The sequence below is a fragment of the Salvelinus sp. IW2-2015 genome, unplaced genomic scaffold, assembly GCF_002910315.2.
Source record: "Salvelinus sp. IW2-2015 unplaced genomic scaffold, ASM291031v2 Un_scaffold2123, whole genome shotgun sequence".
Taxonomy (NCBI): domain Eukaryota; kingdom Metazoa; phylum Chordata; class Actinopteri; order Salmoniformes; family Salmonidae; genus Salvelinus; species Salvelinus sp. IW2-2015.
Window position 1 is genome coordinate 59,157 of NW_019943458.1, and position 22,136 is coordinate 81,292.

General features: G+C 43.1%; 1 protein-coding gene across 4 annotated transcripts in view; it reads right to left on the minus strand.

Annotated features, from left to right (window-relative positions):
• LOC112073015 (catenin delta-2-like) overlaps window positions 1-22,136 on the minus strand; it is a 61,747-nt gene that overhangs the window by 16,748 nt on the left and 22,863 nt on the right. For all 4 annotated transcript variants that reach the window (XM_070440015.1, XM_070440016.1, XM_070440017.1 and 1 more), the window contains exons 3-5: window positions 16,249-16,379; window positions 2,148-2,273; window positions 1,488-1,564 (exon numbers count right to left, since the gene is read on the minus strand). In XM_070440015.1, the coding sequence (XP_070296116.1) occupies window positions 1,510-1,564; window positions 2,148-2,273; window positions 16,249-16,379 (312 nt within the window). In that variant the 3' untranslated portion in view covers window positions 1,488-1,509. The remainder of the gene's footprint in view (window positions 1-1,487; window positions 1,565-2,147; window positions 2,274-16,248; window positions 16,380-22,136) is intronic.

Here is a 22,136-nt window from a genome sequence, read left to right on the forward strand (position 1 = left end):
ATGAAACGTTTGTTTCTCAACTAGCCTACCTGGTTAAATAAAGGTGAAATAAAATAAAAAATGTATGTATATGGTGTTTGCGTGTGTTGTGTGTTTATGTATGTATGTATGTGTATGTATGTAGTATGTATGTATGTATGTATGTATGTATGTATGTAATGTATGTATGTATGTAGTAGTTATGTATGTATGAGTATGTATGTATGTATGTATGTATGTATGTATGATGTACTGTATGTGTGTGTATGTGTATGTGTATGTGGTGTGATGTGTGTGTGTGTGTGGTGTGTGTGTGTGTGTTCCACGCCTGACCTTAGTTATCTATGTTTTCTTTATTAGGATTATTTTGGTTAGGTCAGGGTGTGACGAGGGTGGGTATGCTTGTTTTCCATTGCTCTACGGGTGTTTTTATGTCTAGGGGTGTTGGTAAGTCTAGGCATATCGTATGTCTATGGTGGCCTGAATTGGTTCCCAATCAGAGGCAGCTGTTTATCGTTGTCTCTGATTGAAGATCGTATTAGGTTGCAACATTTTCCCTTTTGGTTTTGTGGGTTCTTATTCATGTTTAGTTGTCTGTCTGCACTAGCCATATTAGCTTCCGGTGTCGTTTTGGTTATTTGTTCGTTTTGTTCGTTGTTCAGTGTTCAGTGGTTCAGTGTTCAGTGTTCAGTGTTCAGTGTTCACTGTTTGCACGTGTTCACTGTTCACTGTCCTGTTCACTGTTCGCTGTTCACTGTTCCTGTTCTTCCATAAATAAAGAAGACTGGTACGCATATCACGCTGCGCCTTGTCTCCTCCTACGACGGCCGTGACAGTGTGTTTGTTTGTGTGTGTGTGTGTGTGTGTGTGTGTGTGTTTGGTGTGTGTGTGTGTGTATGTTTGTATGCATTCATGTATGTGTGTATGTGTCTGTGTGTGTGTTGTGTAATATTCGCAGTGTGTGTTGTTGTAATATTGTAGTGTTATGTGTGTGTAGTGTGTGTTGTGTATATTAGTAAGTGTGTGTGTGTTATAATATTAGTAGTATTATGTAGTGTGTGTGTGTGTGTGTTGGTGTAATATTAGTAGTGTGTGTTGTGTAATATTATGTGTGTGTTTGTGTATGTGTGTGTGGTGTTGTGTAATATTAGTAGTGTCTGTGTGTGTATGTGTGTTGTGGTGTGTTGTGTAATATTAGTAGTGTGTGTGTGTATGTGTGTGTTTGTGTTGTGTAATATTAGTAGTGTGTGTGGTGTAGCTCACCTTTATAGTGTGTGTGGTGTAGCTCACCTGGTTGTGTAATATTAGTAGTGTGTGTGTGTGTGTTGTGTAATATAGTAGTGTGTGTGTGTGTTGTGTAATATTAGTAGTGTGTTGTGTGTGTGTGTGTGTGTGTGTGTTGTGTAATATTAGTAGTGTGTTGTGGTGTAGCTCACCTGGTGTGTGTAATAGTTAAGTGGGTGTGTTGTGTGTTGTGTAATATTAGTAGTGTGTGTGGTGTAGCTCACCTGGTTGTGTTCGATCTCGTCATTAGTAGTAACATATGAGTTCCGGAACAACGTGGATGTTCCACAAGGGATTCTGACTGAAGAAGAGAGAGAGGATGTCAGACAGAGAAGAGAGGGGGGAGAGAGGAGGGTGACAGACAGAGAAAGAGGAGAGAGAGAGGGGGGGGAGAGGGAGGGTGACAGACAGAGAAAGAGGAGAGAGAGAGGGGGAGAGAGAAGGGTGACGACAGAGAGAGAGGAGAGAGAAGAGAGAGAGGAAGAGAGAGAGAGAGAGAGAGAGAGAGAGAGAGAGGGGAGAGAGAAAAGGGGGGATAAGAGAGTGGGGGTGTCAGAGAAAAGAGAGGGGGTGTCAGAGAGTAGAGAGAGAGAGAGAGGGGGTGATCAGACAGAGAGAGGGAGGGGGAGAGAGAGAGAGAGGGAGGGGGAGAGAGGAGGGAGAGAGAGAGAGGGGGTTGTCAGACAGAGAGAGAGGGAGGGGAGAGAGAGAGAGAGGGAGGGAGAGAGAGAGAGAGAGAGAGAGGGGGTGTCAGAGAGAGAGAGAGAGAGGGGTGTCAGACAGAGAGAGAGGGGGGAGGAGAGAGAGGGAGGGGAGAGAGAGAATGACGAAAGAGATATGGAAATAGAAAGTAATAGTCTGTTATTTCTCTCTCCTTCACACACCTGCCATGGTGTCTTTTCGGAGGTATGTTCTCCTTTGTTGTCGTGGAAACCTGCGTTGGTTGCTGTGGAGTCGTATTCGGTCTTGCGTCCTTCATACTCATCATCTCTCTGGGAGAGGGCCGTGCGCTAAACTGTACACACACACACATTATTCATCATTAGGTGTGTTTAGTGTGACAGCATGAAGGTCGTATCCTGCCATAGTAGCACACAGTAATCCTCTGAACACGCTTAATCACACACACACACACACACACCACACACACACACCACACACACACACACACACACACACCACACAGCACACACACACACACAACACACACACACACACACACACACAAACACACACACACACAACACACACACACACACACACACACACACACCACACACACACAACAACAACACACCACCACACGTCCCATTACAGTCCCCTGAAAAAGCTTACCTACACACTACAGTCTATAATACTGGTCTATAATACTGTTTACCTACACACTACAGTCTATAATACTGTTTACCTACACACTACAGTATATAAATACTGGTTCATAATACTGTTTACCTACACACTACAGTCTATAATACTGTTTACCTTCACACTACAGTCTATAATACTGTTTACCTACACACTACATAGTCTATAATACTGGGTCTATAATACTGCTTACCTACACACTACAGTATATAATACTGGTCTATAATACTGTTTACCTACAACTACAGTCTATATTACGTTTACCTAACACTACAGTCTCGTAATATACTGTTACCTACACACTACAGTCTATATACTGTTTACCTACACACGACAGTCCTATAATACTGTTTACCTACATTACTACAGTCATAATACTGTTTACATACACATACAGTCTATAATACTGCTTACCTACACACTACGTATATAATACTGGTCTTGTAATACTGTTACATACACACATACACGTCTATAATACTTGTTTACCTACACACTACAGTATACTAATACTGGTCTGTAAGAACTGCTACCTACACATACAGTCAGAATATGTTTACCCACACTACAGTCTAAATACTGTTTACCTACACATTACACGTCTATAATACTGTTTACCTACACATACAGTCTATAATACTGTTTACCTACACACTACATTCATAAATACTGCTTACCTACACATTACAGTCTATAAATACTGGTCTATAATATGCTTTACATACACACTACAGTCTATAATACTGTTTACCTACACACTACAGTCTTAATACTGTTTACCTACACACTACAGTATATACTACTGTTTACCCTACAACTACCGTCTATACTTCTGTTACCTACACACTACCGTCTATACTACTGTTTACCTACACACTATAATCTATGAATACGCTTACCTTCACACTACAGTCTATAATACTGTTTACCTACACACTACAGTCTAGTAATACTGCTTACCTACACACTACAGTCTATAAACTGGTCTATAATACTGTTTACCTACACACTACAGTCTATAATACTGTTTACCTACACACTACAGTACATAAACTGGTCTGTAAAACTGCTTCCTACACACGTACAGTCTATACTACTGTTTTACCTTCACACTACAGTCTATAATACTGTTTACCTTCACACTACAGTCTATAATACTGTTTACCTACACACTACAGTATATAATACTGGTCTATAACACAGTTTACCTACCACACTACAGTATATAATACTGGTCTGTAAAACTGCTTACCTACACACTACAGTCTATCTACTGTTTACCTTCACACTACAGTCTATAATACTGCTTACCTACACACTACAGTCTATAATACTGGTCTGTAATACTGCTTACCTACACACTACAGTCTAGAATACTGCTTACCTACAACTACAGTATATAATATGGTCTAAACACAGTTTACCTACACACTACAGTCTAGACTACTGCTTACTTACACATACAGTCTATAATACTGTTTACCTACACACTACAATCTATAATACTGGTCTATATACTGCTTACCTACACACTACAAATCTATAATACTGGTCTATAATACTGTTACCGACACACTTACAGTCTATAATACTGGTCCTATAATACTGCTTACCTACACACTACAATCTATATATACTGGGCTATAATACTGTTTACCGACACACTACAGTCTATAATACTGGTCTATAATCACTGCTTACCTACACACTACAGTCTATAATACTGTTTTACTACACACTACAGTCTATAATACTGTTTACCCACACACTACAAGTCTATATTACTGTTTACCTACACACTACAGTCCTATAATACTGTTACCTACACACTACAGTCTATGAATACTGTTTACCTAACACCTACAGTCTATAATACTGTTTTACCTACACAACTACAGTCTATATACGTGTACATCTTACCTTTTCTCTACACACTACAGTCATAAATACTCGTTTACATACACACTACATCTATACTACGTTATACCTACACACTCAGTCTATACACTGTTTACTACACACTACAGTCTATAATACTGGTCTATAAATACTGCTTACCTACACACTACATTCTATACTACTGTTTACCTACAACTACACTTATATAATACTGGTCTATAATACTGTTTACCTACACACTACAGTCTATAATACTGGTCTATAATACTGGTCTATAATTCTGTTTACCTACACACTACAGTCTATAATACTGGTCTATAATCTGCTTACCTACAGACTACAGTCTATATTACTGTTTACCTACCACTACAGTCTATAATACTGTTTACTACACGACTACCGTCTATACTACTGTTTACCTACACACTACAGTCTTATAATTACTGTTAACTAACACACTACAGTCTATACTACCTGTTTACCTACACACTACAAGTATATAATACCGGTCTGTAAAACTTGCTTACCTACACACTACAGTCTAGAATACTGCTTACTACAAAACCACAGTATATAATACTGGTCTATAATACTGTTTACTACACACTAGAGTCTATACTACTGTTTACCTACACACTACAGTCTATAATACTGTTTACCTACACCTACGTCTATAATGCTGTTTACCTACACACTCTTATCAGTACGTACATCACACATTATATAAACTGCTAACCTGCAATTTATTAAATGACAGACCATAGAAGACTTTAAATAGCAGGTTCAACCGACACAGAAACATACACAACTTCATTACTAAAAACAACAGAGGACAGGAGAAGAGTGAGAGGAATTTTTATGACAACCCTGTGACAGCTCTGTTAAACGGATCATAGTACTGTAACAGAACACCGTCACCAGCCCTTCACTGCTAGATCTGGTTACCAGCTGCAACTCGTTCCATTATCAAGACCTCTACAAATACTCAGTTCTGCCAGGTCGTAATCTCTGCTCATTTTGCCACCCTGACTCTGGCTCTTGTTCCACATCTCACCTCCCTGCTACCCTGTTCTGGACTCACCACACCACCACTCCCTTGGATTCCGGTCCGGACCTGTTTACCCTGTCCCAACCCAGCACACTCAGCAAACTTCAGCCTCCACATCTGGTTTCCTACAACTCATCCAAGCTTCCCCGGATCTGCGCTCCATATCTCCCTGTGTTACAATAAATACCTTGGTTCATTCATTTCTGTTTCCTGGTCTGCTCTTGGGTTCCGCTGTGCTGCTTCGCTTAACAGTACGATCTGGCCAAGATATGAACCCAGCAGACTTGGACACTCGCCACCAAATGCTCATTGGTCAAGGCGCCCTGCTCAATCAACATGACCAAGCGCTTAAAACCCTTCTGGAGACAATCAATGAGTTTTCCCGGCACCCGTCTGTCCTACAGAGTCAAACCTACGCCTTAAGCTCACAACCTGTCCCAAGTCCCTCCTCTCCGCCCCGGGAGCCGTTTGTTCCTACTCCAGAGCGCTACGATGGTAATCTCGGAACCTGCAGAGCCTTTTTGGTACAATGTTCACTAGTATTTGAGCAACAGCCCTACTCTAATGCTAGTGAACGAGCCAAGATTATGTTTTTGATTGGTTGCCTCTGTGGAGCAGCGCTTTCCTTGGCCACTGCTGTGTGGGAGAGACAGTCACCCATTTGTTCTCCTATAGTAGATTCACGGAGGAGATGAGGAAGATTTTTGACTACCCAGTTTGCAGAAAGGACGCTGCTAAACGACTCCTGTCCCTCCGTCAAGGCTCCCAGAGTGTTGCTGAAATGGCATGTGAGTTCCGCACCTTCGCCGCAAAGAGCGGCTGGGATGAGGAGCCTCTTCAGGGAGCATTCCTGAACTCACTCACTGAGACTGTATCCCAACCCCAGGCATGTTCTGAACCTGAACCCATGCAGCTCGGCCGGACCGTCTATCTCCAGAGGAGAGGCAGCGGTGTGTCGATACTAGGAGCTGTCTATACTGTGGCCAGGTTGGTCACCTGGTTTCCACTTGTTCCCTGCGTCCAGTAAGAAGAGGCTCGGGTGATATGGGGAAAATACTATTGGGTCAAATTGCCTGCCCATCTTCCACCAGACCCCTGTTTGAGGCCAACCTTGTGTGGCAGAGTCAGGCTTTTCCTCTCGCTGCTCTTATAGATTCAGGTGCCGACGAGAGCTTTTTGGACCGAGGTGTTGTCAACCAGTTGGGCCTGGACACTGTTCCTCTTAATTCACCTCTCGATGCCTACGCTCTCAATGGTAAGCTTCTCTCCCATGTCTGTGAGAACCATTCCAGTCATCCTGCGTCTCTCTGGTAATCACCAAGAAAAGATCAGTTTCCATATAATCGACAGTCCCTACTCTCCTCTGGTTCTGGGCCATCCATGGTTAAAACTACCCAGTAGTAGGTTGTATAACCTTTCTCGCCCCAGATCTAAGAATACCAAGCCTGACGCCTTCTCCCATCAGTTCACCGCAGACAACACAGGTACCGAGGCAGAAACCATTATGCCATCCTCCTGCATCGTAGCTGCTGTCTCCTGGGAGATCGAGTCCTGTGTTCGTCAGGCTCAGCTGAACCAGTCTGATCCAGGAAATGGTCCTTGAATGACTCTGTTTGTGCCAGATTCAGTTCGCTCTGAAGTTCTTCAGTGGGCCCATGCTACTCACCTCCCCTGTCACCCTGGCATGACTGTCGCCTTCCTGCGGCAGCGATTTTGGTGGCCCACCATGGTGCCTGCTTGGTCTGTGCCCGGAACAAAACCTCCATCAAACCTACGTCCAGTCGGCTTCGCCCTCTTCCCATACCCAGTCGCCCCTGGTCACACATAGCGCAGGACTTCGTCACTGGCCTTCCTCCATCTAACAGTAACTCAGTCCAGGACCACAGGCGCCGTTGTCATTGCACCTGGAGGAGGGACCAGTCTTTTCTTCGTGCCTCCGCCAGGACCCGATCCCAAGCTAACCGTTGCTTCAGCTCCAGTCTACACTCCAGGTCAAAAGGATTTCCATACCTCCCTGTGTTACAATACATACCTTGGTTCATTCATCTGTTTCCTTGTCTGAGTCTGCTCTTGGGCTCCCCTGTGCTGCTCTGCTTAACAGTTAAAAGCCATGTGCTATCTCTTTTTGTGTGTGTAGAATTCTGCATGCAGAGTCTAAATTTGGTGTTTGTCCCATGTTGTGAATTATTGGTTGGTGAGCAGACCCCAGACCTCACAACCATGAAGGGTAATGGGTTCTATAACTGATTCAAGTATTTTTTGCCAGATCCTAATTGGTATGTTGAATTTTATGTTCCTTTTGATGTCTCTCAGATCATGCAAAGCTTTGTGGAAGTTACATGTGGCGCTGATGTTTAGACCGGGGTATGTATCGTTTTTTGTGTGCTCTAGGGCAACGGTGTCTAGATGGAATTTGTATTTGTGGTCCTGGCGACTGGACCTTTTTTGGAACACCATTATTTTGGTCTTACTGAGATTTACTGTCAGGGCCCAGGTCTGACAGAATCTGTGCAGAAGATCTAGGTGCTGCTGTAGGCCCTCCTTGGTTGGTGACAGAAGCACCAGATCATCAGTAGACATTTGATTTCAGATTCTAGTAGGGTGAGGCCGGGTGCTGCAGACTGTTCTAGTGTCCTTGCCAATTCGTTGATATATATGTTGAAGAGGGTGGGGCTTAAGCTGCATCCCTGTCTCACCCCACGTCCCTGTGTTTTTTGCTAACTTTAACCACACACTTGTTGTTTGTGTACATGGTTTTTATAATGTCATATATGTTTCCCTCAACACCACTTTACATCAATTTGGATAGCAGACCCTCATGCCAAATTGACTTGCAGGGTGAATACGTGGTCTGCCGTACAGTTATTATTCTAATTTTTTATTTTTGGGGAGGGGACAATTTGACATTTGCTCGGTACATTGTTTTCACTGACGAAATTAAGAGTCTGCTGATTTTCCCAAGGTTGCTGTTGACGCATAGCCCACAGTAGTTATTAGGGTCAAATATTTCTCTCCACTTTTGTGGATTGGGGTGATCAGTCCTTGTTTCCAAATTATGGGGAAGATGCCAGAGCTAAGGATGACGTTAAAGAGTTTTAGTATAGCCAATTGGAATTTGTGGTCTGTATATTTTATCATTTCATTGAGGATGCCATCAACACCACAGGCGTTTTTGGGTTGGAGGGTTTGTATTTTGTCCTGTAGTTCATTCAATGTAATTGGAGAATCCAGTGTGTTCTGGTAGTCTTTAATAGCTGATTCCAAGACTTGTATGTGATCATGTATATGTTTTTGCTGTTTGTTCTTTGTTATTGGGCCAAAATAGATTGGAGAAGTGGTTTACCCATACATCTCCGTTTTGGATAGATAACTCTTCGTGTTGTTCATTTAGTGTTTTCCAATTTTCCCAGAAGTGGTTAGTCTATGGACTCTTCAATTACAATCAGCTGATTTGTGACACGTTGTTAATTTTTTTGTAGTGTATTTCTGTATTGTTTTAGTGATTCACCATAGTGAAGGCGTAGGCTCAGGTTTTCTGTGTCTCCATGTTTTTGATTGGATCGGTTTCTCAATTTCTTTCTTAGGTTTTTGCAATCTTCATCAAACCATTTGTCATTGTTGATCATTTTCTCCGGTTTTCTGTTTGAAATGAATAGATTTGACAGGGAAGCTGAGAAGACAAATATACTGTTTAGGTTTTCTACTGCCAAGGTTCCGACTTCACTATTACAGTGGAACGTTTTGTCCAGGAAGTTGTCTAAAAGGGATTGAATATGTTGTTGCCTAATTGTTTTTTTTGTAGGTTTCCACACTGCTTTCCTTTATATTATTCAGTTCCTTTGGCTATGATTCCTCATGATTGAGTATTGCTCTGTTCAAGTAGACTGTGATTTTGCTGTGATCTGATCACAGTCCCAGGTTTCAGTGGGCTGACTGTGAACGCTCTGAGAGCTGTAGGTGTACCTACCATAGCAGTCCAATCGAAGCCTACCATTGACTATGTACGTACCCAGCGTGCGACAAAGCTGCAGGAGTTGTGACCTYTTTTCGTTGGTGCAGTGCTTAAGCATTTCAGTCAATAGAGTCCAATCCAATGTGGATAATGAAATCCAGTTTATTTCAGTAGTAATAATAATAATAATAATAATAATAATAATAATAGAATCCTGTATACAGTTGCGGAAACTTACGTAGATAAATTTAATTCAATAACTATACGAATATATAAAAAATAATGGATAGTAAATAATCAACATAATGTACATGAATGATGGTTACACTATGTAGTACTTGTAAGTTATATACAATGTACATACTTCAGGGAACTAATGGTAATGGGATGTCCCTCAGGCTAGGGCAATCCTATACATATCTGGCAGTCATATTTGCGTTTTCTCCCTCAACCAGAATAACTCACAGCTTTATGTCATTGGTAAATGCCCAGAGGTTGGGAATTGATTTAGATATTTTCTTCAAAAGATATTAGCTTATTTGGGAGTATTTCTCACAGTAGAGAAAAATGTACATCTCTGTCTCTACCTCCCCTGTGGTGCAGTGACCACATAGACACTCCTCTTGGGTTAGCCATGTTGGGTTAGCCATCCCTCTCACTTTTTCTATACCCTATTAATTGGTGGTCGCTGAGCCTTTATTGGGTCAGGATCAGCTTCTGTTTTGTATCTCTGAGAGACTAGAGATATTCTGCCAATTAGTATTCTCTGTTGAGGGTCAAATAGCAATTTAGTTCATTCTGTGTTTTTGTTTCATTTTCCCAATTAGTCTAATAGGAGGATTTAGTTTCTGTAACAATTTGATTGATTTTCCTGTTTGTTTTGATAATAGGGTTGTTTAGTGATTTTAACAGCTGACATAAGGGACTCTTTTCAGGGTTCAGGTCTTGGGTTTCCAGTGCTTTGAATTGTAAGGATGTTTGGGGGCTTAATTTCAAATGGTGCCAACATTTTAGTATCGTTTTCTTTATATTTAAAATTCAAAGGAATCTTCCGAGTTCCGCTTTGCATGCATTATTTGGTACTTTCTTTTGGATATTTTGGATAATTTGTCTCCCAATGCATATAATCGGAATTAAAGGTWGGACCCCAYACCTCGCTTCCATATAGTGCAATTGGTCTAATTACACTATTGAATATTTTGCACCAGATTTGGATAGGAATATTTATTTTTGACAATATTATTTTATTGAGTTAAATGTTTTGCAGACCTTTTCTTTTGAAGCATTCACTGCTAGACCAAATCCACCAGAGAAGCTGATTTTTTTTCTCCCAAGTTGTTCTCTCTCTCTCTCCCTCTCTCTCTCACTCACAAACAACCTCTCTCTCTCTCACCCTCACTCTCACACTCACGAACAACCTCTATCTCACTCACTCACTCACTCTCACACTCACGAACAACCTCTATCTCACTCACTCACTCACTCACTAACATGAACAACCTCCATCTCATTCACTCTCACTCAAACATGGAACAAACCTCCATCCCTCCTCTCTCTTCTCTCAAACATAAACCTCTCTCTCTCTCTCTCTCAAACACTGAACAACCGGCTCTCTCTCTCTCTCTCTTCTCTCTCTCTCAAACATGAACAACTCTCTCTCTCTCTCTCTCAAACATGAACAACCTCTCTCTCTCTCTCACACTCACGAAAAACCTCTACTCACTCACTCACTCACTCACTCACTCACTCACTCACTCACTCACTCACTCACTCACTCACTCACTCACTCACTCACTCACTCACTCACTCACTCACTCACCTCACTCACTCACCTCACATCACTCACTCTCACTCACTCACTCCTCACTCACTCACTCACTCACTCACTCACTCACTCACTCACATGAACAACCTCTCCTCTCTCTCTCTCTCCAAACATGACAACCTCTCTCTCTCTCTCTCTCAAACATGAACAACCTCTCTCTCTCTCTCGTCAAACATGTAACAACCTCTCTCTCTCTCTCTCTCAAACATGAACAACCTCTCTCTCTCTCTCTCACACTCACGAACAAACCTCTCTCTCTCTCACACTCACGAACAACCTCTCTCTCTCTCACACTCACGAACAACCTCTCTCACTCACTCACTCACTCACATCACTCACTCACTCCACTCACTCACTCCTCACTCACTCACTCACTCATCACATGAACAACCTCTCTTCTCTCTCTCGCAACAGAACAACCTCTCTCTCTCTCTCTCTCAAAAACATGAACAACTCTCTCTCTCTCTCTCTCAAACATGAACAACCTCCATCTCTCTTTCTCTCTCCTCAGATCTCAGCCCTGAACATTTTCTCTCAACAAGGGATCCGCTCCACCTGGCAAACAGCTTTGACCGCTGGAAAGTGGACTGTGTGACCCTAGGAGCCCGCTCCGGTCATAAGAGACTCCGATGCCAGGCAAGTGATTGCCAACATCAAACAAAAGGGCGACAACATCAGTCCCTTAACCCATATCCATCCGTCTGAAGCTGCCTTACCATCTGTATATTCCGCGACTTTGGACCACTGAGCCAACGGAGGCCTTGTCTGGATGAATCAGGACTCTGCTCTGAAAAAGCGTTAGATTTTCAGTTTTGTGAGTGACCGCAGTTCCTAAAAAGGGTCTGCACCCAAACAGGACAGGAGCTTGGATACCGAGTGCTAACATTGAAAAGGGATTTAAAAAGTGATGGGATACCATCCTTGGCCCAAACAGATAACCTTGTATTGAGTCTTGTGTTAATCCACATACTCATATGAGGCATAGACCAAATGGCACAGTTTTTAAAGCAATCTTGTATCTACAGTGCCTTCTGAAAATATTCAGACCCATTGACTTTTTCAACATTTTGTTACGTTACAGCCTTATTCAAAAATTCATCATCAATCTACACACATACTAAATAATGACAAACCAAAAAAGGTGCACATGTATTACAAATACAAAATGGAACTATCACATTTACATAAGTATTCAGACCATTTACTCAGTACTTTATTGAAGCACCTTTGGCAGGGGTTACAGCCATCGAGTCTTCTTGGGTATGACGCCTACAAGCTTGGCACACCTGTATTGGGAAGTTTTCCCATTTTCTCTGCAGTCCTCTCAAGCTCTGTTCAGGTTGGATGGGGAGCGTCGCCCTGCACAGCTATTTTCAGGTCTCTCCAGAGATGATTGATTGGGTTCAAGTCCAGGCTCTGGTTGTTGTCCTGTTGGAAGGTGAACCTTCGCCCCAGTCTGAGGTCCTGTGCGTTCTGGAGCAGTTTTCATCAAGGATCTCGCTGTACTTTGCTCCATTATTCTTTGCCTCGATGCTGACTAATCTCCCAGTCCCTGCTGCTGAAAAACATCCCCACAGCATGATGCTACCACCACCATGCATCACCGTAGGGATGGTGCCAGGTTTCCTCTTGACGTGACGCTTGGCATTCAGGCCAAGGAGTTCAATCTTGGTTTCATCAGATCAGAGAATCTTGTTTCTCATGGTCTGAGAGTCTTTAGGGGCCTTTTGGCAACTCAAGCCAGCGGTCCTTTTACTGAGGAGTGGCTTCCGTCTGGCCACTCTACCATAAAGGCCTGATTGGTGAAGTGCTGCAGAGATGGTTGTCCTTCTGGAAATTTCTCCCATCTCCACAGAGGAACTCAAGGTGACCATCGGGTTCTTGGTCAACTCCCTGACCAATGCCCTTCTCCCCCGATTGCTCAGTTTGGCCAGGRGGRCAGCTCTAGGAAGAGTGTTGGTGGTTCCAAACTATTTTAATTTAAGAATGATGAAGGCCACTGTGTTCTTGGGGACCTTCAATGATGCAGAAATGTTTTGGTACCCTTCCCCAGATCTGTGCCTCAACACAATCCTGTCTCGGAGCTCCACTGACAATTCCTTCGACCTCATGGCTTGGTWTTTGAGATGCAYTGTCAACTGTGGGACCTTATATAGACAGGTGTGTGCCTTTCCAAATCATGTCCAATCAATTACATTTACCACAGGTGYKRRCKAYTTATAGAAACATCTTAAGGATGATCAATGGAAACAGGATGCACCTGAGCTRAATTTCGAGTCTCATAGCACAAGGTCTGAATACTTAAGTACAGTAAATAAGGTATTTCTATTTGTTAGWTTTAATACATTTGCTAAAATTAAAATWAAACTATTTTCGCTTTGTCGTTATGGGGTATTGTTTGTAGATTGCTGAGGATTTTTTATTTATTTAATCCATTTTACCATAAGGCTGTAACGTAAAAACAATCTGGAAAAGGTTAAGAGGTCTGAATACTTTCCGAAGGCACTGTATAGCATTTTAAGCCAACTCCATGTCTATTTCATATAGAGGGTTACCTACTGATCATAGCATGTTTGTGTTAGAGACTCCATCTGATCTGAAATCCCAGAGCTGTGGCCTTGGACTGATTCATGTTCTCCCAATTGCTCTTAGCAAATTGTCWGATTTTCTGTCTAACTATTCTAATTCTGAATTATTCATATATTTGGTGATCTTAACCTGGAATGGTTGATGCCAGTATCAAAGACTGAAAGACATTTGTACTGATCTCAATTTAACTCAACCAACCCGCCCCAACTTAAAAATTGACTTTTTTGGATATCATTTTGACAANGATTTTCTGTCTAACTATTCTAATTCTGAATTATTCATATATTTGGTGATCTTAACCTGGAATGGTTGATGCCAGTATCAAAGACTGAAAGACATTTGTACTGATCTCAATTTAACTCAACCAACCCGCCCCAACTTAAAAATTGACTTTTTTGGATATCATTTTGACAAACACCCCYTAAGCACACAGCCAATGGATTCAGCAGGGGTTCAAGCTTTAMAACCCAGTTCCTACATTTTAATATAAAAATGGATTTRATCYAACAAAACTATGCTATATTTTATCTCTGGGACACTCAGYATGACAAATCAGAGCCAGATTARTGAATGTAAGTACATTATTTACCTTCAGAGGTGAATGTATCAAACCAGTTGCCGTGATAAAAGTTTTTTGTTGTTGTGCARTCTCCTCAAACAATAGCATGGTATTTTATCACTGTAATAGCTACTGTAAATTGGACAGTGCAGTTAGATTAACAAGAATTTAAGCTTTCTGCCCATATAAGACATGTCTATGTCCTGMGAAATGTTCTTMTTACTTACAATGTCATTCTAATCGGGACACCTATCCCYTAGAGGTTAAACCTTTGGATGCTGTCTACAATAGCGCCCTTTGCTTTATCACTGGTGACAGTATTAATACGCATCACTGCATCCTGTATCACAAGGTTGGCTGGTCCTTATTAAAGTCCCATAGGTCACTTCCTTACTCCCTCATTGTTTACAAAGCTCTACGACACAAGCTTTCCGACTTACCTAACTTCATTGTTGAAGTATTAAAACATGATTTACAAAACATGTTCACAGGGTTGGTTAACTCTTGAGGTTCCTCGGGGATCCACCAAATTAGGTAAATCCGCCTTTAGTTTTTAAGATTGCAATTTGCAGAGCTCATTAAAATGTGATGCTCTGGAGCCTCTCAGGCAGTTGAGTGTTGTTTGAGGACCTAGTAGCTGAGAAATTGAACTGTTCTTTATGATGGTGTTTTTGCATATTTGTGTGTATTTTAATGTATTTATGCATGTGTAGTTTTAATTGTATCTCAATGTGTATTGTGTACCAGGGTTCGCCTGGAAATGAGACCCTCGGTCTCAGCGTTGACTCCCTGTTAAAATAAACGTTCAATAAAACAAAATCTCTCTCTCTGACTGCCCCTCCTCTCCCCCCCCTCCTTCCCTTCCTCCCACTCTCAATCTGCTTTGATCAGTCTCAGAGGAACATGGTTCTAGTAGATACAGAACAGCATGTACTAGAGAACAGAAGACGGAGCGAATGATGGAATGCAGGATTAGAGAGAGAGAGAGAGGGAGAAAGGGAATGAAAGTAGAGGTGTGGAGAGGGGGAAGATGAGGGATAGAGGAGAGAGCAGGGTCTCTATATTCCTCAAAGCTCCTGCTTTTCAACGTCAATATTCAAAGTTCGACTCATCTTTTCATCTTTTCCTATCCTCTTCCAACTTAGGTCATCATGTCTAACTTCACCCCTACCCTCTACTATACCACACACTCACTTACAGCATTATAATACCAGCTACACCATCTCAGTTCTTAGTGGAGTGGTACGAAAAAGTGATGGCTTACCAATGACCTGGAAAAGCTTTTGAACACACACACACACACACACACACACACACACACACACACACACACCACACAACACACACACACACACACACACACACACACACACACACACACACACACACACACACACACACACACACACACACACACACACACCCCCATTAGGCATGGAAGCTGGTTGCTCTGAAGTTGAGGCCAGGGTCAGTTGAAGAGTCACTAAGCCAGGGAGAGTAAAAGCACTTTTCTGCCTCATCACCATGCTAAACCACTGTGAAGGAAGCACAGCCACAGGCAGGTTAGCGCTGATGCTAATGGATAATGCTAATGTACTCCTATAGCTCTCTGGCTCATTGGCCTGGTTAAGGGGATACGAAGTTAGAGGGAAGAGTTTTTCAGCGAGGTGACAAGAAGGGGACAGCTCTCTCTCTCTCGCACGCACACACGCACACACACACGCACACACACACGCACACACACGCACTGACCTGAGCGGTTGTTGGGTGAGGTTCGTACGGGGGATACAGAGGGGGTGCGAGAGGAGGAGTAGGGTCTCTGTCTGTCTCTCTCTATCGTAGAGGCAGAACCAACAAAGTGATACTGAGAGTATCCATCCTGTGAGAGAGAGAAGGAGAGAGCGATATACATAGAGAGACAGAAAGAGAGAGAAAGAGAGAGAAACATGTTTAAAGTACAAAGACATGAACAAATCCATCCTACACAACACACACAGACAGATACAGTATGTTAAAATGTCTTCACAATAAAACACACATACTGATCCCTGTCCGGTCCTTCATCAGCTGTATGATATAACAAAGTACKGCAGCTGTTGTTTTCATATAATGACTGTAAATAGAAGAGACAGAACTCTCAGCTGGGTTCCAGCTCCAATTAAGTAATTGTCTAACGATGCTTTTCTACCTAAACAACCCAAAACATAATTGCTGCTGTATAATTAAGCAATAACTCTGTGTTGTGTCGTGCCTAAGAACAGCCCTTGGCATATTGGCAACATACCACAAAACCCCAGAGGTGCCTTATTGCTTTTATAAACTGGGTATCAACGTAATTAGAACAGTAAAAATAATGTTTTTGTCATACCTGTGGTATATAGTCTGATGATATACCACGGCTTTTAGCCAATCAGCATTCAGGGCTCYAACCACCCAGTTTATAATTACTGTGTTGATATGATGGAAGTTATAAAAGTCTTCCGTGAAGAATAAAAACAGGATAACTAAAAACAACACCTAAGAAATCATAAAACATTAAACATTAGGATTGGCTATAGAAGATCCATAACCCTTACAGTTAATACTGATATACTGTAACTACCAAGACTGTTCTGGCATCACTATTTCTCCATCATGTGGGAACTCCTCTCCACTCATGCCATGTACACCTTATACTTTATCTGCTAACACACACACACACACACACACACGCACACACACACACACACAACACACACACACACACACAACACACAACACACACACACACACACACACACACAATCCTGCCCTGCCTGTGACATGCTTGTTCCTGCTGAGCTCCTGAAGGATCAAAGATGCCCCACTTTCTTTCACTCTCCTCCCTTTCCCCTCTCTCCTCCTCTCTCCTCTCCCCTCTCGCCTCCTATCCCATATCTCCTCCTATCCCTATCCCTCTCTCCTCCAATCCCCTCTCTCCACTCCTCTCTCCTCTCTCTCCTCTCGTCCTATCCCCTCTCTCCTCCTATCCCTCTCTCCCTATCCCCTCTTCTCGCCTCCTCTCTCCTACTATCCCCTCTCTCCTCCTATTCCCTCTCTCCCTATCTCCTCTCTCTCCTCTCCTGCTATCCCCTCTCTCTCCTCCTATCCCCCTCTCGCCTCCTCTCTCCTACTATCCCCTCCTCTCCTCCTATCCCCTCTCCCACTCCTCTCTCCCTATCCCCTCTTATCTCCTCTCGTCCTATCCCCTCTCTCCACACCTCCTATCCCCTCTCCTCTCTCTCGCCTCCTCTCTCTCCTCCTATCCCCTCTCTCCTTCTATCCCTCTCTCCTCTCTCTCCTCTCCTCTCCTCTCCTCTCCTCTCCTCTCCTTCTCCTCTCCTCTCCCTCCTCTCCTCTCCTCTCCTCTCCTCTCCTCTCCTCTCCTCTCCTCTCCTCTCCTCTCCTCTCCTCTCCTCTCCTTCCTCTCATACCCTTCTCTACACCCTCACTCATTTTACTCTCTCTTCTCTCCATCTCTATCTCTCTCTCCCTCCACCCCCCTCTCTCTTCACTAATCTTCCTCTCCCTCTCTTCTTTCTATCCCTCCCTCTCTACATCCCTCCATGCCACAGCTCCCACTGCAAGGAGAGAGTTTTTGTTGCCAAGCGACCATTGTCCTGTTGTGTCTAAGGCCATTGGACAGGTACAGCTTTTCCAGGCCGTAAGAATGCAAGGGACGAGGCAATTATAGCACACATTTAAGCACATGTTATAGCCCTATGCACAAGGTGAGTGTCAGAGCTTGTGTTCGTGGTCTGTTGTGTGTGATGCGATTAGGCTGAGTAAAGTTACGACAGATTGTCTTGTCCGGCCAGGCACACCCACGGCCATTTCTGTTGATTCACCCACACTCATTCAATTTCACACTTTTTAACATTCAGCGTTGTATGCTTTACTTTCCCCCCAAATCAAATCCCTTTCTGTTTTCACTGAGACGGCTGTATGTGTGTGCGTGTTTTGTCTGTGTGTGTGTGTGGTGTGTGTGTGTGTGTGTGTGTGTGTGTGCGTGCGTGCGTGCGTGCGTGCGTGCGTGCCGTGCGTGCGTGCGTGGTGTGCGTGCGTGTGTGTGTATGTGTGTTGTGTGTGTGTGTGTGTGTGAAATTAGTCGTGACTCTTTCTCACAGAAAAAGGTCTATTCCACATCAAAGTGGGAATGGGATTGAAGACACATAGGATGAGAGTGTTTGATGTTAGACGTATTTCATATTTAAGTGTTGAGCCACTTAGAGTAACGGGAATACAGGATTTAATAAAACACATTTCAACTACACTGATCTTACTACATAATTCCTAATAATGTACGGCTAAAGGGACTATTTCAAAGACATCTAGAGACACTTTTCCATCACACACCACCTTCTATGACACCATCCTCCATCACACCAGTCTTCATCACACCATCCTTCAATCATACCATCCCTCCATCATACCATCCTTTCTATACACCATCCTCCATCATACCATCCTCCATCATACCATCCTTCATCATACCATACTTCCATCACCACCAGTCTTCATCACACCATCTTTCATCATACCATCCCTCCATCATCTTCATCATACCATACTTACATCACACCATCCTTCATCCACTACCATCCTTCATCATACCATACTTCATCATACCATACTTCATCTACCATCACTTCATCATCCATCACTTCCATCCTTCAAACACATCATCCTCCATCACCACCATCTTTCCATCACACCATCCTTCATATATCATCACACCATACTTACATCACACCATACTTACATCACACATCCTCATCATACCATACTTCCATACATACTTCCATCACACCATTTCACATACCTACTTCCATCACACCATCCTTCATGCATAGCATCCTTCCATCACATCATCTTTCCATTCACACACCTTCATCACACCATCCTTCATCCACCATCCTTCATCACACCATCCTTCATCACACCATCCTTCATCACACCATCCTTCATCACACCATCTTTTCATCACACCATCTTTCCATCACACCATATTTCCATCACACCCATCTTTCCATCCACACCTCTTCCATCATTATCATCACACCATCCTTCCATACACCATCCTTCATGATAGCATCTCCATCACACCATCTTTCCATCACACCATCTTTCCATCACACTATCTTCCATCACACACATCCTCATGATAGCATCCTCATCACACCATCTTTCCATCACACCATCCTTCCATCAACCATCCTTCATCACACAATCTTCCATCACACCATCTTGTCCATCACACCATCTTTCCATCACAACCATCTTTCCAATCACCACCATCCTTCACATCAACTACCATCCTTCAATCACACCATCCTTCATCACACCATACTTCCACGACACCATTCTTTCCATCACATCATCCCTCCCATCATTACCATGCTCTAACATATCACTCACACCATCCTTCATCACACCATCCATCACCATCCTTCATACACATCCTTCATTCCCCACCATTCACACCATCCTTCATAACAAAACACCATCCTTCATCACACCATCCTCATCACACCATCCTTCCATCCACACCATCCTTCATCACACCATCTTCCATCACACCATCCTTCATTCCACACCATCCTGTCATCACACCATCCTTCATCACACCATCCCTTCATCACAACCATCTTACATCCACCATCCTTCCATCAACCATACTTCCATCACACCATCCTTCATAACCATCCTTATCACACCATCTCTTCTCATCACACCATCCTTCATTCATCACCATTCCTTCATCACACCATCCTTCCATACACCATCCTTCATCACACCATCCTTCATCACACCATCCTTCATCACACCATCCTTCATCACACCATCCTTCACACACCATCCTTCATTCACACCATCCTTCATCACACCATCCTTCATCACACCATCCTTGCATCACACCATCCTTCATCACACCATCCTTCATCACACCATCCTTCCATCGCACACCATCCTTTATCACAACCCATCCTATCACACCATCCTTTATCACACCATACTTACATCACACCATCCTTTCATCATACCATTTACTTCCATCACACCATTCCTTCATGATAGCATCCTTCCATCACATCATCTTTCCGATCACAGCCATCCTTCATCACACCATCCTTCATCACAACCATCTTTCATCACACCATCTTTTCATTCACAACCATCTTTCCATCACACCATCTTTCCATCCACACCATCTTTCCATCACCACTATCTTTCCATCAACCATCCTTCACTGATGCATCCTTCATCACACCATCTTTCCATCACACCATCCTTCCATCACCCAGTCCTTCCATCACACCATCCTTCCATCACACCATCTTTCCATCACACCATCTTTCCATCACACCATCTTTCCATCAAAACACCATTCTTTCCATCACGACCATCTTTCCATCACAACATTCTTTCCAATCACACCATATTTCCATCATTTACCATCCTTCGATCACACCCATTCCTTCATCACACCATACTCCATGACAACCATCTTTTCCATCACATCATCGGACCTTCCCATCATACCATCCTTCATCACACCATCCTTCATCACACCATCACACCATCCTCTTCATCACACCATCACACCATCCACACCTTCCTTCATCAACCACCATCCTTCCATCCACACCATCACACCCATTCTCATCACACCATCACCACCATCTTCATTCACACCCATCCTTCATCACACCAGTCCTTCCATCACACCATGCTCATCACACCATCCTTTCCATCACACCATCCTTCATCGACACCATCCTTCTCAGGACCATCCATTCATCAGACCATCCTTCATCACACCATCCTTCATCACACCATCCTTCATCACACCATCCTTCATCACACCATCCTTCCATCACACCATCCTTCCATCACACCATCCTTTATCACACCATACTTCCATGACACCATCCTTCCCAGCTGATGTTCTCTGGTTCTAGACTATGGTTAGACTGGGAACCATGCAGAGCTACACATGTAGTTCAGCACATGTCTATACACGCATAAGCCTCACACCCTATAAATCCAACACACACATGACGCATGTACACAGTATGCCTGTGACCTTCATGTGTTACGCATAATGACCTGACTAACGTCAGCTGTCAGAGATAGCTCAATGGGATAATATTCTGTGTTTGCTGTATATGCTGTTGCCTAGCCTCAGGTAGACTGTAGATATCACACTATTGGTTTGAACTGAGTGTGTTTCTGTGCTCCTTAGCAGCCCAATCAGTTAGTGTCTCTGACTCTGCCGTGGGCACTTGTTGATGTCAGCAAAAGGATAGATAAAAGAGACAGCTGACTGTCTTGCTGTTTCAGATTTAACAACCCTTGAATGCACCGAGAATGAGAGAAAGACAAAGAGACAGAAAGAGAGAGACAAAGAGACAAAGAGACAGAGSAGAGGAGAGGAGAGCAGAGCGAGAGACAGAGTGTCAGAGAAACAGTGAGACAGTGAGACAGAGGCAGAGTGAGCAGAGAGAGACATAGACAGAGAACGAGAGAGCGAGAGAGACCGAGAGAGAAAGCAGAGAGAGACATAGACAGAGAACGAGAGAGCGAGAGAGACCGAGAGAGAAAGCAGAGAGAGACA